Source organism: Protopterus annectens, chromosome 3.part1 (assembly GCF_019279795.1).
Source record: "Protopterus annectens isolate FY-2018-M chromosome 3.part1, PAN1.0, whole genome shotgun sequence".
In the NCBI taxonomy this organism is placed as follows: Eukaryota; Metazoa; Chordata; order Ceratodontiformes; family Protopteridae; genus Protopterus; species Protopterus annectens.
The window spans coordinates 1,819,194,235-1,819,212,709 of NC_056732.1; the positions used below are offsets into that span (position 1 = coordinate 1,819,194,235).

The following is an 18,475-nucleotide window of genomic DNA, read 5'->3' on the forward strand; positions in this document are numbered from 1 at the left end:
TGCCTTTTCCCCCTCTGTCTCTACTCTCCAAGGTCTTACTAAAAGTCAGACAGGAAAAAACAAACATTATCCTAATTGCTCCAGACTGGCCTCGCCAGCACTGGTACCCGCTGCTAAGGAATATGTCACACCTTCCTCCATGGTACTTGCCTTAAACACAGTCTCAGCAGAACTATCAAATTCTGCACAGTCCGCTCCAAACTCTGAATCTTGCATCATGGCTAATCCAACTAATTATTCAAACCACATCTCTCAGTAAACCTGTGATGGATGCCATTTTGGAAGCCAGAAGGCCTAGTACTAGAAAAAAAATATGCTGATAAATGGAAGAGATTCTGTGCTTGGAACAAAGCACAAGGAATAGACACAGCAAAGCCCAATATTCCTCAGATTTTACAATACTTAACTGAGATGCTTGACAAGGGCCTATCTTTTTCTTCAATAAAAATCCATGCGTCTGCCATCTCGGCTCTTTACAACACAGAGCCTCCCCTCTTTTCTCATCCACTGCTTAAACAGTGTCTCAGATGGGTCAAAGATTTAAGGCCTCCCAGGAGAACACCGATTCCTGCATGGGACTTCATTTTTGTGCTGGAAAAACTCACCCTGCCTCCTTTTAAACCACTGCAGATATAAAATTTCTGTCTTGGAAGACGGCTTTTCTTTTGGCAGTCACTTCAGCAAGAAGGGTTTCAGAACTACAGGCTCTCATAGCAGTGGAACCTTTCATTATGTTTACCCGGACAGGGTGGCCCTCAGGACCAATCCTTCTTTTATGCCTAAGGTGGTATCCAGTGTGGCTCTTAACCAGACCATTCACCTGCCAACATTTTTCCCAAATCCACAGAACAAGGGGGAGTGGATTCTGCATTCATTGGATATACACAGACAACTAAGATTCTACTTAAACAGGACCAACAGGACCAAATCTCTAATAAAGTCTGAGCAACTACTGGTAGCATTTGCTGCAGGATCAGAGGGGAAGGCTATATCAAAGCAGACTATTTCTAAATGGATAAGCCACTGCATTTGTTTCTGCTATTTGCACCATGGTAAACCTGTGCCCAAGGGGATCAGATCCCATTCCACCAGGGCTGCCTCTACTTCAGCAGCTTTTCTCAGAGGGGTCCCAACCAAAGACATTCTAGAAGCTGCTACTTGGAGCTCTGTTCATACGTTCACAAAGCATTATCATTTACCTCTCTTCTCTAAGTCCAGGTCTGGCTTTGCCACTGCAGTCCTGCAGGGCTTTATAGTGCTCCTAATGCTGTTTAGTTCCATCCTCCCATCCATAGCTTTGGGATTCTACCCAAATGTAATGACTGCAACAGTGAAACACTAAGAACATAGTACAGTTGTGTACACTTGCCATAATAGTAGATGTTGGAGTGTGTTCACTGTTGCAGTCCGGGTTACCCACCCGCCATCCCCCATTCTATACCTTTTCTTTCCTTCACTATACTCAAAAGCCTTTGTGGTGCATTTGTTTTTAGCTGAAGGTAAATTTTATGTTTCTAAGGTGCATTTATATATTTACAGTTTATTTATATATATTTTTGCTCCCCATTTAGGGGGGCACCTGACATCTGGGGCATGAAAAACTGATTAAAATGGCGTTGGCTGCATGTTTTATACCCCTGACGACCTGACGTCATGGAAGAGGAGACGGCAACCGACGCAGGACCCAAAACTTTGTTATTCAGGCCGACTGAGGGCAACCTGCCAGCAGATTACCCAAATGTAATGACTGCAACAGTGAATACACTCCAACATCTACATTTATGGTAATTGTACACAGCTGTACTTTGGATACGGTTTAAGGCTCTTTTTAAATAGGGTCAGGGAGGATTCTTGTGTAAGGTTAGCAGGAAGTGAGTTGCAAATTTTACCTACAGAGTTGGCAAATAGAGTTTCCAGCTAAATTGTTGGTTATAGATATTTGGACCAGAAGTTTATTAGATGACCAAAGTGGCCTAGGATTAATATAGGGGTTGATAATGTTTTTGGGTGAAGGAGTATTTTCGGGATGGTTTAGAACTTTGTGTGCCATTATTAGTTGATTATACTGAAGTAGACTCTGCAGTTCAAGCCTGCCAAGATGTTTCAGATAAAGACAGTGGTGTGTTCTATAGTGCATTCTAGTGGCAAATCTAACAATGTGGCTATAGCAGCTAGACAGCTTATTAATTTCAGCTTTATTCAGTTTAGTGTATAATGAGGAGGCATAAAGAAGTGTAGAGAGTAGGTGAGAGCAGGCAATAGTAGTTCTAGCATGTGGCGTTAGGAAAGGTTTAATCTTTTATAATGAGCCAAGTTTTTTATATTAATGGATTTAATAGTTTGGTTAACGTGCAAATCAAATTTGAGGTTGTTGTCTACGATTACACCTAAAAGTTTTGTGTAGGCCTCAGGTGAAATAATAGTACCGTTATTGGATTTTATGGAAAGGGATAGTGCAGTGGATTTACACATAGGTGAGAAGTAGAAGCTTTGTTTTATTAGGGTTAAGGATAAGACATCGATCTGAGAGCCAATTTTCAATTGTGTTGAAAGTGTTCTGGGTTAAGGTCAGTAAGTTTGTCTAGTTGGTGGCTGAGTAAATTGATGTGGAGTCATCTGCATATTGAATGCAGGTTGCATCTGGGATAACAGTATGGAGGTCGTTGATAAAAATGGTAAATAGGAGGGGTCCTAGTATGAACATCACAGGCCACTTCCTCATGGTGATCCTGTAGGCAGCCTGGGGATGGACTGTATTGTGACATTCAGCTTGTCATCTGCTTAAACTGGCCTATGCCCAACAAAGCACAGCCAACATGTTCCTTATATACTAACTCATACCCTGGATCTGTTATTCCCTCCTCATACACTGTATACCATACCTGAGCTAAGCATAAAGAGGTTATATTTTGCAACACGTCCACCTCTGCCTGAGTCACTTACCAGGGAGTGCAGTACATCTCACTCAGAACCTCAGTCATACATATTATCGGCTATTGCTGAGTGTGCCCGTGCCTGTCTTCTCTTATTCATTTCAACCCTTCCTATGCGGCCCATTCTTCCTGTCAGCAAGTTGCTGTGGAGAAACTCCAGTAATGAAGTCATGTCGGGTTGGGAGTTGGTGTAATGGTTAACATGTTTACCTCACAGACGAGAGGTACAGGGTTTGATTCTCACTAAGGAAAATTAGGTAGGCTTAAAATGATCCACAGGGGCAGCTAGTCAGAGTACTTACCTATGAAAATATAAACCTGTATAGGTATCTAATCGTTCTCACTTGCCACCAACATGCACTGCAGATACACAGCACCTCTGTACCTTATAGCCTAATATTATTTGATGCATAGAGCCATGGCAAGCGTTAACCATGCTCTTCCTCCCCTTGTCAGCAGGTTACTGTTAGTCAATCCCCTATTAAAAAAAAAACTGCCACCCTATCCACATGATACTGGCCTCAAGATACTTACCATAGCAGATGTTCTTCACTGTATAGACCAATGTAATTATTTTATTCAGGATTCAGATGCCATACAATTAGATTTGATAGGAAGGCAAGCACCACATTGGCAGTTGTTTAAATCAAGCTGTTTTGGGACTTGTATCATTGAAGTTATGCTAATTAGGCAATTTCGGGTAAGTCTCTCTCATTTGCATTTTTAGGGCAATGACTACCAGCCATTGAGGGGCTTGTAGCATCAAAGTTATACTAATGAGGCAATTTAGGGTAAATCTCTCTCAATTACATGTTTAGGACAATGACTACCAGCCATAGACTTCCTAGTAAGACTTGCACCTGCCTCTGCATGCATATTGGACTGTAAAGTGGTATGTGCATGTGTTTTGTGTGTGTGTGTGTGTGTGTGTGTGTGTGTGTGTGTGTGTGCACGACCATTATTATGAGTATGCTTCATGCACAGTATTCTGTTTTTATACAGTCTTGTGACTGACAATACTACTGTTATGGTCAACACATTATATGCTATGTTTTTGTGCCTGAATTAACTGTTTGTTCAGGCCTTGTCATGCAGTGTCACTGTGACAACATAGCTGATCATTACTGAGCCACATTGTGTAACAGTGACACTGCATGACAGGGACATACCACAGTCAGTATTGAGCCACATTGTAATACGCCCCTGCCATGCAGTGTCATTATTACAACATAGTATTGTCACATTCTGTTATGTCCCTATCATGCTGTGTCATTTGTTACAACACAGTCAGTACCGAGATGGATTCTGGTTCATCTCTGTCATGCATTGTCACTTTTCCATCACGGTTAATCAGTATTGAGCCATGTTGATCCACATTAGGGTACGTTGGTGTTGCGCACCTGCTTAAGCAGTTTTTATGAATCCTGAACAAATTTTAATTTGCTATTAATACTTCTGATCCTAAACAGTATAGGATTGGTTGTAGGACCAGGACCATGTACAGAACCATGTACATTTGTGTGGCTGTTGTCAGACCTATATATCGGATTCCAAAAATGAAAGTGTTAACATGCCAAAAATGAAAGGGCTGCTGTGACAGAACCCATCTGCATTACTGTGTGCCAATATTGTAATAGTTGTACAACCATTGTTGGGATGTATTATCAGTAAGTAAAGTGAAGTTGCAGTCAAATAACATTGTAAAGAAGTTATTGCCCACATGATAGTATGCTCTTCTTGCTGTATAGCACAATATCACATCTCAGTCTTACTTAACTTCCTGCTGAGGTAGCAGATCAGGATGTTTCTCACCACCTACTTCCTGAGATAGCACAGCACTGCTAACCCTCTTCCTGAGATAGCACAGCGCTGCTAACCCTCTTCCTGAGATAGCACAGCGCTGCTAACCCTCTTCCTGAGATAGCACAGCGCTGCTAACCCTCTTCCTGAGATAGCACAGCGCTGCTAACCCTCTTCCTGAGATAGCACAGCGCTGCTAACCCTCTTCCTGAGATAGCACAGCGCTGCTAACCCTCTTCCTGAGATAGCACAGCACTGCTAACCCTCTTCCTGAGATAGCACAGCGCTGCTAACCCTCTTCCTGAGGTAGCATAGCTGCTAATCCTACTTCATATGCATCAGTGCATGCAATGAAGGGTTTATTAAAGTCAGAGCTAACTAAGGCTGGATCTGTCCATAAGATAACCTTCCAAGTGTTCAAAAGTTTCACTTGTGCTACCATAGACCTTTTCTGTATGGGAGTCTTACCTTTTGTAGCTCAGAAATGACCTCTTTATTTCTCGGTAAAAATTCTCTTGCTTCTTTCTTCTGGGCCTTACAGAATGTTGTCTGTTTGCACAGTATGGATCTGATTCTGTTATACTCTGCTATTGTTTTGGGTGTCACCATCCAGGCTAAGTACAGAAGAATTCATATTGTTTTCATGGATTTAACACATTTATGTTTTATACCTGCTCTAATTATCTTTTTCCAGCTTCTCTTATTTTGTAGTTCACTTAATTCAGTTTATTTGCACCTCAAAGGACCCTTACCCCTTCACTAGTAACTTTTTTTCATCAACAGAAGCTAATACTATTACCCCCCCCCCTCTTTTTAAGTCTCTGGCATGTTTATCATGTTCCTTCATCTGATGTGCCTTTACAGATGTTCCCAAATTGCTGGCACAACAGTTGTAATCTATCTTGCAAGTTTGTAGGATTTGTTATCACACTTTGAGTGTGATTTTTCTGCTGTCTCTCTCAAGTCTCTTTTGCTATGCCCAACAAATCTCGGGACTGTCTACCATGTATTAACTAAAGTAGATTAAATCCTGTTGAAGCTTGGGGCGCCTCTCTTACAACCATAAGGATTCCCATATCGTTATGTGGCCTCCTTTAGCATAGATTTCAGAGTCTTATTAAATGGCTCCAGTAGAGTTTTATACTGGTGTTCTTAACTGGTTTAATTTGCAACACTGGTAATGCTGGTGCATTACACTGGGAAGGCACAAGGTTTTCTGATATGCATTTCTTTAGGAATCCTACCCTGGAAAAAAAGTGCAGTAATTCTTGGCTTTAACTTAGCATCATCTTTTTCAAAGTGTACTGGTTCAGGAATTTTGGTGATATAGTCAGCATTTACTAGAGTGTGCTTGTAGCAATTATTGATTGACCAACAATATGGGTGTGGGGTGAGGCTATCCAGCTCATCTGAGCTCCTTCTGTTTTGGTTATATTTTCTCCCACCCTGCTTCATGTATCATCCTCTCACTGTGGTTCTTAATCTGTTCCTTGTTTCCTACTCGTATGAAAATCTACAAAAGTTGATATTTGTCAACACACTGTCCAGACATAATGGGTATAGCCTCTTCACCCACAAATAAAGAGATGTATTTTTGTCCCGTTCCCATTTCTACAAAAGGCAGATCATGCCAATAGCTTTCTTCTGCTTTTCAGTTCTGGCACCTCCTATACTTTCACTTCAGTAATGGTCTGTTTAATAATAGCCCACTGTTAAGTTTACAGGGGGAAACCCAGGGCAGTGTTCAGGTTTCCTTTCTTCGTGTTAGTCTCCATCTCTGTTTCCATCTCCATCTTCATTCTCATCTCTGTTTCTCACTCTGCCCACATGGGAATCCTTCTTTATTTTAATTACTGGAATATTCTGATAAGGTTCCATGTCCTCCACCAAGGGTTCTTTCCCATGTGTTTCTACACTGGTTAAATTTTTTAACTTAACTGGAATGTTCTGGTAATGCTCATTAATGGGTTTCTGTTAACATTCAGATTCTTCTTTCCATTCAGGCAAATCTGGATGATTCTAGTTTTTATTAGAGTTTCTATACCTATCCATTTCTGTTTATCAGGACTGTGTATTTTCACCATTGTCCAAGCAGCAAACTGTCTGCTCAAGCGGGTAAATGCTGAGCCAGAGAACTAGTTTAACAATAAAATGTGGGGAAAAAAAAGAGAGGAAAGACGTACCTCATGGACTTCTAAAGATCTTATTATATTGTGGGTGTTTTACCTGGAAATGTCTACATAGGTCTTTTTATACTCCTGACAAAACTGCAAAAATGACTGCAAGCAATAAGTTAGTATTTTGGAGATATAAAATGTAAACCAAAGATGTCTGCAAATACAAAATGTAAACCAAAGATGACTGCAAATACATTATCTGTGACTGTGCATTACTGAAAGAATTCTTCAGAATCTTATCTTTCGGGCCTTGTGGTGAGAGAAATTTTCTGCTTCCAATAATTTGATTCTATTTAATGTTCCTGAGTCTGTCAACTTGAAAACAGACCAGTAATTCATCTTATGGACTTCTCTAGCCATTGCAAAAATTATCACAAGAAGTTAGAAAAGAACCTTTACTTCTCAATGTGGTGAATTTCTTTTTCTGAGACAAATAAATTAAGAGACTGATGTGAGAAAACAGAAGTCTCTTCTAAAGAGTTGTTATTGTGTCTTTCAGCTTTTCCCGGTTAGGGGTCACCACAGCGGAACTCCGGTCCGCTAATGATCGGCAGTAGATTTTTACATGCCGAGTTGTCAGCTCTGACGCACAACCTTCAACGAAGGTACGCCCATTCACGCATGTCTCCACACAGAAGACTCTCTAGCTGAGAATTGAACAGGACAACGTCTTACTATGAGGCGACAACGCTACCGCAGCACCACCACCACCACAGTACAGAAGTGTCACTTCTAAAGAGTAATGAATTAAATCCATGGTCTAACGTATAATGGTTGATGGAGACTTTGATCTCAAATTACAATTTACTGTGAGTGTTGAGTATGAACTAGCTGTTATATTTCATTCTCCCTTATCATGAGATAAGATACACAATTAATGTATGTTGTCAGCACCAACTATCTCTGAATGGAAGTTGGTGCAGAAATTAAATGTAGCAATATTTTACTTAAATGGAATAATGTGGTTATGTGGTAAGAACATGAAAAGTAGCTATATGACTACAGATCTGACCAGTCCTTGTACATGGTTCTTCATGAAATGATGCTATGTTTAACACTGGTCATCAGCTCTCTATATAAAAAAAGTAATTGTAAACATAATGCAAGCTTCCAGAAGGCAGTATTTCTAACTGTACAATTTCTGCTGGTTTTATTTGCAGGGTATCACATCCCCGTGGAGCACCTTTGGGTATACATTAAGAATGATGAAACAATTCTATCTGCTGCCAATGAAGGAGACATAGTGATGCAGGAAATGCAGCTTCCCGATACCAGTAAGTACAGGATAGTCTTGAGTTTTGAGGGCTTTTTTCCCTCCCATATTTAAGTGATGCAGGAAATGCAGCTTCCCGATACCAGTAAGTACAGGATAGTCTTGAGTTTTGAGGGTTTTTTTCCCTCCCATATTTAAGTGAGTGAAATTCTTGGCTAGGCTTATAAGGGCCTCCGGGCCAATAGGCCTAGTATCATCCTATGAAACTGTGAACTAATAGTGTGAATAAGGAATAATATGATGTGTGTCTGTTAGAGATGGGCACACCAATCCTTCAGAAACCTGAAAGCATCCCAACTTGATTCATTACAGTGGTCCCAAATAAACAGTATTGTTTGTGAAATACCCAAGTGCAACTGTCATAAGGATCCTCTTTGCAGTTTTATGACCTTTCTTCTGAAGCCTTTTAAATCAGGGTGGGGAAGAATTTGATAATCATACTGTTGAATCAGTGCTGAAAGGTGGTGGGGGGGGGGTGAGCAGCAGGAGAATGACAACTTGATTAAAAAAGAACACGCAAGACACCCTGAAGGGTTGGGGTGAGGAAATGAACCCTATAGGGTATTGTATGGTACTGAAATCCAAAGGTGAACAGTACTGCTGAAAGTAGAAGGGTACTGCACTCTCCCTGGTAAACTGTTAGTTTACTAAAAATGGGCTCAAAGTAAAACTAGAAGGTGTAGTATCATAACTTTTGGTAGACAACCCTTCCCCTCATTAGTTTGTATAGACAGCACCACTACAAAGCAAAAATGTAGTCAGAGATCTAGGAAGTTATTTGATAATTTCCTGCCTTTTTAACCATCACATGACAGCAGTTGTCAGGGAATGTTTTTATTTAGCACAGCTAATTACTAAAGGAATATCATCACGGTCAAAAGAGGTCATCACTTCCTTGTACTCAGCATTCATCAGACCATTAGTACAACACCTCCTTCCAATGTTTCTCACTAAATGAGATCATAGGATCTTTGTTAAAGAGGCAACTGAGTTGAGACCATTTCCTCCTTGCCAGTACTAATCTTTAGGCCTTGCCTCTCCTTTCAAGGAAGGCCAAGCCAGTCACACCAGGGGATGAATTTATGAGTTCTTGGACTACAGATACCTTATAACCCTATAACCAAGTCACAGGTCTCCCCTAAGGATTCCATATGAAATTAAGTAAAAGATAAATCCTACAGTCTTTTTTTGTATTTCAGATCGTTTAGGCCCGTGATCTTTTCAGTTACAAACCAATGTCACCTTTCCTGTCGTCTTTGTACTCTCTCAAACTTTTCCAGTAAATGAATACAATGAACAATAAGTAAATATTTATAAATGCTGTGTGATATTTTTGGGAGATGTGAGGGGTGTTCCATAGATCCTGTGAACTCATAGCTGATCTTATTTAGTGTGGCTGATTCTCTATAAGCTCCACTTGAGGGGGACTATAGGTATCCGTCTCACAGTAATGTGGTCTGTAACAAATATGGATATGTGACCATAGCTTCCAGCAGATCTGAATGAGGGGTACACATAAAACCTAGGTAATATAGTGTTCTGAACATTTAAACCAGGATTCTGTAAAACATACACAATTGTGCTCCAAATGAAGGGGAGGGCTTCAAGGTCCAGTATTTTGTTGCTTAAACTTTTAGCATTAAGTAGAACCACCTTGGTATGATCCAGTGGTTGATTTGTTTTGGAAGTTAGGTTGGGAGGTCTGTCAGCTGGACCTTGTCTAAAAATGGAACAATGGGGGCTGAAAAATCTTTTGCCGGTATGCAGAAGCCTTGGAATCAAATGTGCAAAATGTCCTTAGCAAAGCAGGTATGGTTGTCTGGGATCTCATCCCATGCTGATACATATTGCATCTTTTGCCGGTATGCAGAAGCCTTGGAATCAAATGTGCAAAATGTCCTTAGCAAAGCAAGTGTGGTTGTCAGGGACCTCATCCCATGCTGATACATATTGCATCCTGATAGAATGACACCAGGTTGTTTATTCACTTGTTTAAAACCAATCAAGTTTTATTTATACCTTGGCATAATTTTTGGTGATGGAAGGATTCCACTGTCCCGCATTTAGTCTAGCCTTATGAGTGTAGAGCCCCTGTGCCTAACTATGCAATCACCTCTGAATAATGCATTTCTACATTTGTAATTGGTCTAGGATGTGCTGTTTCCTGGTGACTCTCAGTTGTTTTGTCACTAATCAGTGTTAAAGTACTTTATTTTACACTGGGCCTTGCACCTACTCGTCTGTTGCAACTTGGGCAATGATTTTTTTAGTGCCTCATTATGTGATAATTTTAGTGTGGGTGTGTGGTGTAGTTGAGTGATGCTCACAGGGTCGGTTTGTTTCTGAAAGTGCGGTCTCAAATTTTCCTAAGTACTTGTATCTCTAACAAGCGTGGCACAGTCGTTCTGCAGTTAGTGTTGTCACCTCACAACAAGAGGTTCTCCATTTCGATTCTCAGCTGGGTGCCTTCTGTGCAGAGTGTGCATATTCTCCCTTGTTTGCGTGTTTTTTGTTCTGGGTGCTGTGGTTTCCTCCTACATTCCCGAAACATGCTGCAGGTGGATTGGACACTCTAAATTGGCCCTAGGTGTCTGTGTGTCCCTTCTGAGGAAGGTTAGGTGCCATGCTGGCAACTCAACACCATAAAACTCTAATGCCACTCATTCTACAGACCAGTGATCCACTGTGGTAACTTCTAGCAGAAGCAGCCAAAATGAGAAGAAGAAAACTTGGTTGTCTGACAAATAGACAGTGATGAGTTAAGGAAAAGGTAATTATCTGTGAGCGTCGGGCAATTTGTACATTCCCTAAGTATGCAAAATACTATGAGGCTGGCAACAGAGGGCAGACTAGCTGGCAGACCTTCCATTCTGACCAAAGGTATGAGGTGTGTGAGTGAGGAAAGAGAAAATACAATAGTGTTTTGGTTCCTGGGTTTAAGAATTAGTTCAAGAAAAATAGGCTACATAAATTAAACAATATCTGAACAATAAATTAGCTGTATGCAGTGTGTGTTTTAGTCTTTCCTAGTTATAAAGTCAGTTTGAAGGTCAAATAAGGAAAGATAATTGCATTTCAGCTCCTAATTAAAGCATTTATTTGACTTAAAGTAATAAATTTAGGTAAAAAATGGATCAAGCACCAAAACAAGGAAAATATTAAATAATTTGGGTTAGACTGGCTTTGAGATCAGCTGTTGATGTGCAGTGATTTACTGTTGCTTATCTGCGTAACGTGTACTGCTTTAACTAGAAGGTGAAGTGAAGTACTGCTACTAAACTGTGTAATTTTTACAACTTTAACTAGAAGATGAAGTTGACTAATGTTCCAAAGACAGAATCTGAAAGTGCCTACATCTGTTGAATGCAGATTTCTGCTGCACTCTACAGAAAGCTGCCAGACAGTGTTCACCTGAGGAGAAAAAAGGGAAAGACGCAGTAAGAAAGCAGTTAGATCTCCAGCCAATAATGTCCACACCTCAGAAAGGGCAGGAAATTACTCAGGTCTATATTAAAACACCGAACATTTGAAATGTCGAGTGTTCTAATATCGACCTGTTTTCAGCGAATGCTGAAAATATCAAAGAAACAGGAAACCGAATTCTTTCCTAGGGAAAGAATTTGGTTGTCCATTTCTGTTGCTTCAGTATTTTCAGCACTCTGGTGGAAAGTGACTGGTCGGGTTCAGGTAAGTGTGTGATTGTGTGGACGTGTGGGTTAGGGCGGGTTAGGTGAGTTAGGATTAGGGCACGGTGAGGTGACTGTGCAGTAGTGACGGACCTTAGGGTTAGGGTTTGGGTTGCTAAGTGGATAGTTAATGGTGTATGTATCATTTAGTGTAGGGTTAGGTGTAAAAGTTTAGGTGTATGTGTGTGGATTGCTGTTTGTTTGGTGTGCTTGTGTTTTGGAACAGCGACCCCCCCCCCCCCCCCGGAAAAAATTCGCTGTTCCGAATGTTCAGTGTTTTTTTTTTTCAATTGCTAGGGTTTGATATTAGAACACTCGACATTTTGAATGTTCAGTGTTCTAATATAGACCCAATTACTCCATGCCATAGAATAATGACCCGAGCAGGAAATTATTCCCTGCCATAGAATAATTGCTGCTGCCCTCGACATGTTTGCACCTGTCCAGACGTCAATTGAAACTGTTGTTTAATGAAAGATTAAATGCAAAAGTAGGAAAAAGAGTGGAAATTTGCAAAAGCAAATCAAGCCATTAGACGTCTCTGAGCTACCAGGAGAGGCTGAAAGCTTTGTCACTGTATTTGGTGGGTTATAGGCATTGAGGGGAGAGTTCTGTCTTGCTTATCGCAGCATTAGATACCTGGGAGTCCAGGACCTTCACTATATCCACAAGTTGAGTTCTAGCAAAAGGGACCTAATTCTGCACCAGCAGATAAATAAAACATAAGAGGGACAGGTATATGTATAACCCAGTGCCTCCTAAACTTCTGGAGTAAATGGAATGGCGTGTGCTTATTGCATCACATTCTGCAGAATCACTGTTCTAGGAACAAGCTCTCCCTGCATTGAGAGGCCAACTTTTCTGACTAACAGGGCTATAGGTTCATAGATGCACAAGGGCTATAGGTACATAGATATGTACTAGGCTATCGGCCCTAGGGCCTATACAAGCCTAGCCAAAAAGGTACACTGGCTTTTGCCACCCAAGAAAATTATTTTCCTGTGCCCCTGTCAAGCAGAGCCACAGAGGTCATCCCCGGGGTGAATTTCTTATTTACCATCCAGTCATCAAGATTTTTCTGGAACAGTGCTAATGAGGAGCTTTGTTTGATATAGCTAGGTAGTTTGTTCCAGAGTATGTGAAGTGTCTGGGATAGGAATCTATCCTTCCAGCATGTTCTGTTTATTGTGGTGACAAGGTTCATAGGTTCATAGGTTCATACTAGGCTATCTGCCCGAGTGCATTTATAAGCCTAGCCCATAGTTTTGTGGCTTACGCCTCCCCTTTAGGTTGGAGAAACTATGCCCATTATTTAGCTGTGCCTCTGTCAAGCAGTGACACTGAGGTAACCCCTGGGGTGTATCTGCGATCTCCCATCCATTGGTCAAGATTTCTCTTAAACAAGGCCAGCGAGGTGCTTTGCCTCACATAAACCGGGATTTTGTTCCACAGCATAGGGAGTCTTTGGGTGATGAATCTATCCCTCCAGCACGTCCTATTAATAACCGTGTCTAGGTTTAAGTCTCCCGCCCTTGTGGCTCTGAGGGATCTAGATTTTTTGAGATGAAGCATGTTCATCAGGTCTGGGTTTGACATTGCCTTGTATGTCAGGCATAGGTCCACTCTGAGCAAGCGGTACGCAACTGAATATAACTGGAGTTCTTTCAGTCGGGCAGCATAAGACAGATTTTTGAGACCCTTTATCCTTTTGGTGAGGAACTTTGTGGCCTCTCCAGCTGCTGCAAGTGTCGGGTCAGGTACATTCCGAATGGGGCATTGTACTCAATCATTGGTCTGATGAGTGATGAGTATAGGGGACTATGACTTCTCTTGATCTGGATGTGAATCCTTCATGATAAGGTGGGCAATGTAGAAGGTCTTCCTAACTACTTTAGCAATATGACTGTCGAATGAAAGGCTACTGTCAACCTGGGTTCCTAGGTCCCTAATAACTTCTTCTGTGTTCAGGGATTGCCACCTATTTGGTAGCTAGGGTGACCTTATTTTTCCCGAAGGGTATGACTATGCAATTCTTGGCAGTTAACTTACGGCCATGGCTCTCGCAGCAGTTATCCGCTTCTGTGAGACCCTTCTGGAGGATATCTGTGTCGGATGTGTTTTCAACTACGGCACCCAGTTTGCAGTCATCTGCAAACTTTGTCAGCCATAACCCTCCTGTGTTTGCTTGTACTTCAGAAAAGTAGATGCCAAACAAGAGTGGGCCCAGGACTGAGCCCTGTGGGACACCACTTGTGACAGGCTTTGAGTCTGACATGGCACCAGCAACCCTGACCCTGTGTGTTCTGTCGCTCAGCCAGTTTGCAACCCATCTTGTAATGTATGGGTTTACATTTAAGTTGATGAGTTTTTCAATGATACCCGAGTGGGGTATTGTATCGAAAGCCTTCGCCAGGTCTAGGTAGGCTGTATGGACTGCCTTTCCTCATCAATGGCCTTGGTGACTGTTTCGAAAAAGTCGACCAAGTTTAGAAGGCATGATCTGCCTTTGACAAAGCCAAACTGGGTTGAATCCAAAGTCTGCAAATTCCCTATGTCTTTATTTATGAGATCCATTATGATCCTCTCCATGGCTTTGCAGATAAGGCTTGTCAAGCTAATGGGCGGTAATTTCCAGGGTCGGTGGAAGCCGCCTTTGTGGAGTGGGACCACAGTCGCTGTCGCCATTCCCTGGGCACGTATCCGGGCGAGACTAAGATTAAACAGCTGTCCTAACTGTGGATTTAATTCTCGTTGAGTTCATGGAGCACACAGCCGGGGACACCATCAGGTCCCATGGATGCTGTGTTCTTTGCCTTGGAGAGCAGTTCTCACCTGGGCGTTAGAGATGTTTGGGGGGCTACAATCATTTGGTATAGATATCTCTCCTTTAGGGGGAGAAGTTTGCACTGAACCTGTCAGCCAGTATGTTGGCAATGTCTGTAGGATCAGTAATCTTCACATCATTATGAACTAATTCTGAGCATATCTGGGAGTTTCCTCCTAGGTTTCTGACATAGCTAAAGAATGCCTTATGGTTGTCTTTAGAGTCCTTAGCTATTTTTCTCTCAAAATTAGCTTTGGATGATTTTATGAGAGCTCTCAGCTTTTTATTTATAGTGATCAGCGGTGTCTTACCTTTTAAGGATTTTGCTCTATCTTGTAGTAGCTTTCTCCTTTTGTTGTAGAGTTTGTTTATGGCTGGGGTCCACCAAACTGGATGCTTGCCTTTGGTACAAAGAGTCTTTGTTTTGCTTGGGATTGCCTGTTCCATGCAGCCCTGCAGGTGCTGGTAGAAGGCATTTGTCAGTGATTCTGCGGTTTGAGTAATGTTAACCGCTGGCTCAGGGGCCTTAAAGGAGACCACACTAGTCTTTAGGAGTGTGAAGTCGGCTTTGAAATTTTTACTGTGGTCTTTTCATTTTGGTGGGGGGATGAGGACCTCCAGCGAGATTAGTTTGTGATCAGATCTCACCAGTGAGGGTATACTTCTGGCACTGAACATTGTGCTCCCATGTTTGTGATGATGAGATCAAGTATGTTCTCTCCTCTTGTGGGGATGGTGACTAGTTGTTCCATGGCATTTGAGTTTATGAATTCCAGGAACTTTTGGGCTAGAGTGTTTGGGCTTGAGTAGTGTTCCCAGTCTATATTTGGGTAGTTGAAGTCACCTAGTATGATGGTGTTTGGAGATACATTTATCCCCTCCAGTGTTTTCAGGAAGGCCATATGAGGTTCCTGAGTTTGCGGGGGTGGCCTGTAACATGCTACAATTTGCAGAGCAGTCTTGCCTATGGTTAACTGCACCTGGATGGTTTCCGATGCATCGTGATGCCACCAATCTTGAGGTGTGGGTGTCCTTGATGAATATGGATACCCTCCTCCTTTCTTCTTGGTGTTGTCCGGGTTTTGGGGCGGAACGCATGATATGAGGTAAAACCTGATAGTGCTGGGGTGCTCTCAGGAGCCTTGAACCAGGTTTCTGTCACAGCACAGACATCGATTTTCTCCATACTGAGAAGGGCCTCGAAAGAAAGTGCATCTTGAGGTTGAGACTTCTGGCATTGAGCAGCATTACCCTTAGTTTTTTTCTTTGTTTTGTTCTAGGGTGGTAGGTTTAGAATTTGAGCCTTGCCTAAAAAGGCACTATGGGGTGGCAAGAGCCTTTGCCAGAATCCGAATCCCAGGGTGACAAGTGCAAGCCGTCCCTTGCAAAGCAGCGTGGCTTGTCCAGCATGTCATCCCAGGCAGACAGACATTGATCCCCTTTGAATGACACCAGAATTTAAGCCAATTGTTAAAGCTGATCATCTTATCTCTGTATTGTGGCATCATTCTCGGTGAAGGTAGGATACTGCTCAAGGTCAGGGTCATACCTGCTTGGGCTACATAATCAGAGAGCTCCTCTATGTCTCTTTTCATGTAGTCCAAGGAGGTACGTCTCAGGTCATTAACACCAGCGTGGACAATGATTGAATCGTACTTGTACCTGCTGTTGAGAGACCTGAGTGCATGTGTTATGTGGCGGATTCTAGCACCCGACAAGCAGCTTACTGTGACCTTCTCCTTACTCAGTCTGGTGAGCGGGGCGTCAGTGTGTCTGACTATGGAGTCACCAATGACTAGTGTGTCTGGCATTGTGTTTGGCCTTAAGGGCTGTGACTGTTTGACACTCTGACTATGAGGTCTATGTGTTGCAGGTGTTGTGTTTTGAGGTGGTAGTTGTTTGCGTGTCTGCTTTGGTGGCCTCTGCTGTTTTGGTAGATTTTTGATCAGAGCCTCCGAGTATGTCTTTGTGTGTATATGTGTATGATTTGAGGTTGTGATGGTACTATGTGAGACTGGGTCTATAGTGTATGTGGTGACCTTCTCATCCTGTCTGGTCTTGCCAGTCCTGTGTTGAGAGAGCTCAGCCTCCAGTTTGGCCGTATAAGTGCATCTCTCGCATGTATTTGTGTTTTGTGGGAGGAGGAGAGGGTTGTCTGTGTACATGAGGCAGTTGTAACATTGCCTCAATATTCCCAGGTTCACCAGCTGAGTAGGAGAGGACACTAGCAACTGATCTCGACATGCTAGAAGGGAATAGACAAAAAACTTTTAAAAGAGTTTCGGGGATGTGGGTGAGCAAGAAATGGGGTTTGCCTTTTGGGGTACTAACTATACCTAGAGTGCTGTATCAAGGTGATAAGTACTGTAGGAGCAAGTGCTAGGTTTTACAGATAGAGTATAGTCTACTTGGAGTCAAGTAGAGATGATCTTTTTAGTTATAGGATACGCAGGTTAGATCAGTAGTATAGTTCAAGGAAGGTAGTTTTAAGGGAAAATTTGAAGAGTGGAATTTAGATGGGCCAAATAGTTTCAACTTTGCTAACCGCCGCTGCCCTAGTGTGCAACTGTGGCAACGGCTAATCGCGTTTAGCGTGTTTTATACCAGGGGGCTGGAAAAAGCTAGAAACTGGCCCCAAATGACCAATAAACTACTAGTTACTGTCTGAAACCTCACAAAACTGGACCAAAAGGCAGCTCAATGCTTCCCCCTCTCACTGGTAAGCAAGGTAACTTCCTTTCCCCCAAATAAGGCAAGGAAACAGTACACAGGAACCACAAACAAAGCCCAGGAATCAGCAAACTCTGAAACTGGACTAATCTAACCCAGTAAAGCAGGAAAAACAAGAGATTTTTTTTTTTTTTTCAAAGAACAGGCAGGTACAGCAAACACTTATAAATGCTATTAACCAGCTATTACAGCTAACACAGAAGAAATGCTACAATACAGTTTATAAGTAACAAACAGAGATTATAAGTGCAAAATAGGTCCCTAGAGTGTGTAGCTCAGAGGGATTGGGATTTCTTTAAGTGGAGCATGTCCAACAGCTCTGGGTTTGACATATCTTTGTATGTTAGGCAGAGATTGCCTCTGAGTAGGCGATATGTGATGGAGTAAAGCTGGAGTTTTTTGAGACTGTCTGCATAGGGCATCTGTTTGAGGCTGGTAATCCTCTTTGCGAGGTATTTATGCGGCCTTTCCAGTTGTAGATGTCTTGTGAGGTACATACCAAAAGGGGCGTTGTACTCTATAATGGATCTAATGAGTGACTAGTAGAGTGGAGTAGACCTTCTTTTATACATTACTTTAAAAGAATTGCTCATTAACAAAAAATTCTGTGTAAATTCTTTTTAATTAATACACATTGTACAGTAAGAACCACCAAACTATTACAGTGTATAGTGTATATATAGACATATATAATGTGTGTGCTTGTAGACTGTATCTAGTGTGTCTCTCTGTGTGTGTGTGTGTGTGTGTGTGTGTGTGTGTGTGTGTGTGTATGTGTATATGTATATATGTGTATATGTATATATATATATATATATATATATATATATATATATATATATATATATATATATATATTTTTAGAGAGAGAGAGACATACTATTTATGGGTATATGCATTAGCTGTATGCTCATATAATGGGCAAGAAGAAGTCTTTCTTTGCAGGGAATCAGGCCTCCCTGCAGTCCCCACCCCCCTGTTAATTATATACACAAACTCTGAGATCACTCTACAGTGTGGAAAGGACATACTCCCTGATTCCTACAGTTTGA

General features: G+C 41.8%; 1 protein-coding gene across 1 annotated transcript in view; it reads left to right on the plus strand.

Annotated features, from left to right (window-relative positions):
* LOC122798700 (zinc finger protein 84-like) overlaps window positions 1–18,475 on the plus strand; it is a 380,959-nt gene that overhangs the window by 119,530 nt on the left and 242,954 nt on the right. Inside the window, exon 3 of the mRNA XM_044067796.1 lies at window positions 8,071–8,184. Coding sequence (XP_043923731.1) covers window positions 8,071–8,184 — 114 coding nt within the window. The remainder of the gene's footprint in view (window positions 1–8,070; window positions 8,185–18,475) is intronic.